Consider the following 2013-nt stretch of genomic DNA (forward strand, 5'->3'; position numbering starts at 1 on the left):
TGAAAGCGATAAGCTGATCGAGACCAGAAATAGGAGGGATCAGTGCACCGAGGAGAGGACTACAATTATTCAGTCATCCTGTAGAGGGATGTGCTACTAACTCAGCTCAGTGAGATCAATCAGCAACTTGGCTGCATGATTGCCCACTTGCCTGGAGCAGAAAAGAGAGAGGTGCTCAAACAAATTAATGCCTGCCCCATTTGACCGATGACCGACTCGTCAGTACAGTAGCAGTAACCATAGATTAAGCATGGGTCTCAATCCGATGTGATCTCCACTTCCTCCATGTCTATGCAAGCTCTGTTCCTCTGGGGGCAACGAGGGCGCCTGCAGCCTTTGACTAGGCATCTGGCCTCGGCATGGACATTCACAAGCAACATGCACGGCTCAGTACCAAAATGGACGAACACAGGGAAAGTGGCAACCGGAACACAACATGTGATTTCATTGAGATTGGAACAATACTCGCACATCAGCCATCAGTTCAGATAGATAGAAGGTGGCACTTACGGGAGTTCTAGCGTCAACGGCTCAAAGATCTATCATATGGATTTTGCCTTCCGAGATTAGAAAAAAGGTAAAAGAAAAAGAAGCTGTAAGGTTTTGGTACAGATATTACAGGAACTGCAACACTTAATTGCCTAGGGACCTCTCTAAGGAAATGGAGATCTCATAGAATTGCTTTCCTCTCCTTCCGAGGAGTCGGTGAGGCAGCTGGAATTGGATAAACAGGTTGGAGCACGGTGGCTGCCAGCTCCATCTCTGTCTCTCTCTCCCATGAAATCAATGAAGTGGATCCTGTTGCTCGCAGGTGTCTCATCTCCTTGGGTGTTCGCCGCCGCGGCGGAGGCTCTTTTCTTCTTAAAAATGCGACAGAGCACCCAGTCTCCGCTCGGCGCCATGCAGCTCTGCAGGATCAGGATTCGAATCCTTGTTAGAGCGATGTTATACTTCGGATCAAATCTTTGGAGGAAAGCAAACTCACGTAAGTGGAGTTCTTTCTCCGCGGGAAGACGCAGGCCGGGCTCTCAGCGCCTGCGAGCCGGTACTCGTGCATGACCCAGTCAGTCTTGGTGCCGGCCGGAGGCTTCCCGCGGTAGAAAACCAAGACCTTCTTCATCCCCACCACCTGACCGAGGCCGGCGGACGTGACCGGCTTGTCCTTGCCGGTGGCCTTCCAGTAACCCGACCTGGCCGCGCGGTTCGACCGGTTACCCGTCGCGTACTTGGCCTCCTTCAGATTGAACAGATACCTCTCCTCTCCACATCCGCCTGCGAACCAGAATCACCGTCGCAATTAACACGGCAGCCACATCGGTCAAGATCGAGGAGGAGGAGACGCACTGACCTGGAATATCCCAAGGGTCGAATTTCGCGAGGTCGATGTCGGGAATGATGGAGGCAGGCAGTTGGCAGGAGAAGACCTTCCTCTTCAGGTACTGCACCACCAGCTCTTCATCAGTTGGGTGGAATCTGAAGCCAGGAGGCAGCCTCAGCAGGCTCCCCTTCCTTTCCATCTTTTCTCTATCAATCAAACACGGGAAAGCAAACAGCTAGCCAGAGAAGCTACAGGCCCTGTCTGCCCTTCCTCTGCAGCTGAATGGTCATGGAGGAACAGGTGCATTATTCTAATCAGAGAGATAGAGGGAGAGGGAGGAGGGTGGGCGAGAGAGGAAGAGGGGGTTTGTTGGTTATATATAGCAGGGAAGGAGAGATTGCGGCCTCAGAGGGGCGACTCCTCTCCTCTCCTCTCCTCTGGTGCCGTGAACTGGAATCAAACCTTTGACCCAGCTGAAACAAAATACGTGTTTTTTTGTGTGGAGAAAAAAATGCCTGGGGATAGCGATTAGCGTATCTACTCGAATCAAGTGTTGAAATTCTTCTTTCTCTAACGCAAATGGGAAATGGACATTTGCTGTTTTCTTTTCTTGTTTTGGGAGTAAAGCAAGCGGCGCAAGCAAAATAAAGGATCTGACATTATAATTTTATTTACTCATTTTTTTAAAAAATATT

The 2013-nt window shown here is 50.3% G+C and overlaps 1 protein-coding gene across 1 annotated transcript; it reads right to left on the reverse strand.

Moving 5' to 3' along the window:
- Window positions 1–418: 418 nt before the first annotated feature.
- LOC141817585 (NAC domain-containing protein 83-like) lies at window positions 419–1805 on the reverse strand. The gene is made up of 3 exons (XM_074705222.1): window positions 1349–1805; window positions 986–1272; window positions 419–908 (listed from the first exon to the last, which is right to left on the reverse strand). Exons 1-3 carry the CDS (start codon window positions 1515–1517, stop codon window positions 654–656), a joined length of 711 nt encoding a protein of 236 aa, XP_074561323.1. The 5' UTR covers window positions 1518–1805; the 3' UTR covers window positions 419–653.
- Between the last annotated feature and the right edge of the window lie 208 nt (window positions 1806–2013).

Source organism: Curcuma longa, unplaced genomic scaffold (assembly GCF_044706935.1).
Source record: "Curcuma longa cultivar G26 ecotype Majalengka, Jawa Barat unplaced genomic scaffold, ITB_CL_G26_1.1 contig_21076, whole genome shotgun sequence".
Taxonomy (NCBI): domain Eukaryota; kingdom Viridiplantae; phylum Streptophyta; class Magnoliopsida; order Zingiberales; family Zingiberaceae; genus Curcuma; species Curcuma longa.

Coding starts and splice junctions, on each gene's coding strand:
- LOC141817585 (XM_074705222.1), bottom strand. CDS start 1,517: ATGGAAAGGAAGGGGAGCCTGCTGAGGCTGCCTCCTGGCTTCAGATTC. Junction 1,273..1,348: donor CGACCCTTGGGATATTCCAG/GTCAGTGCGTCT, acceptor TCTGGTTCGCAG/GCGGATGTGGAGAGGAGAGG. Junction 909..985: donor GGAGAAAGAACTCCACTTAC/GTGAGTTTGCTT, acceptor CTGATCCTGCAG/AGCTGCATGGCGCCGAGCGG.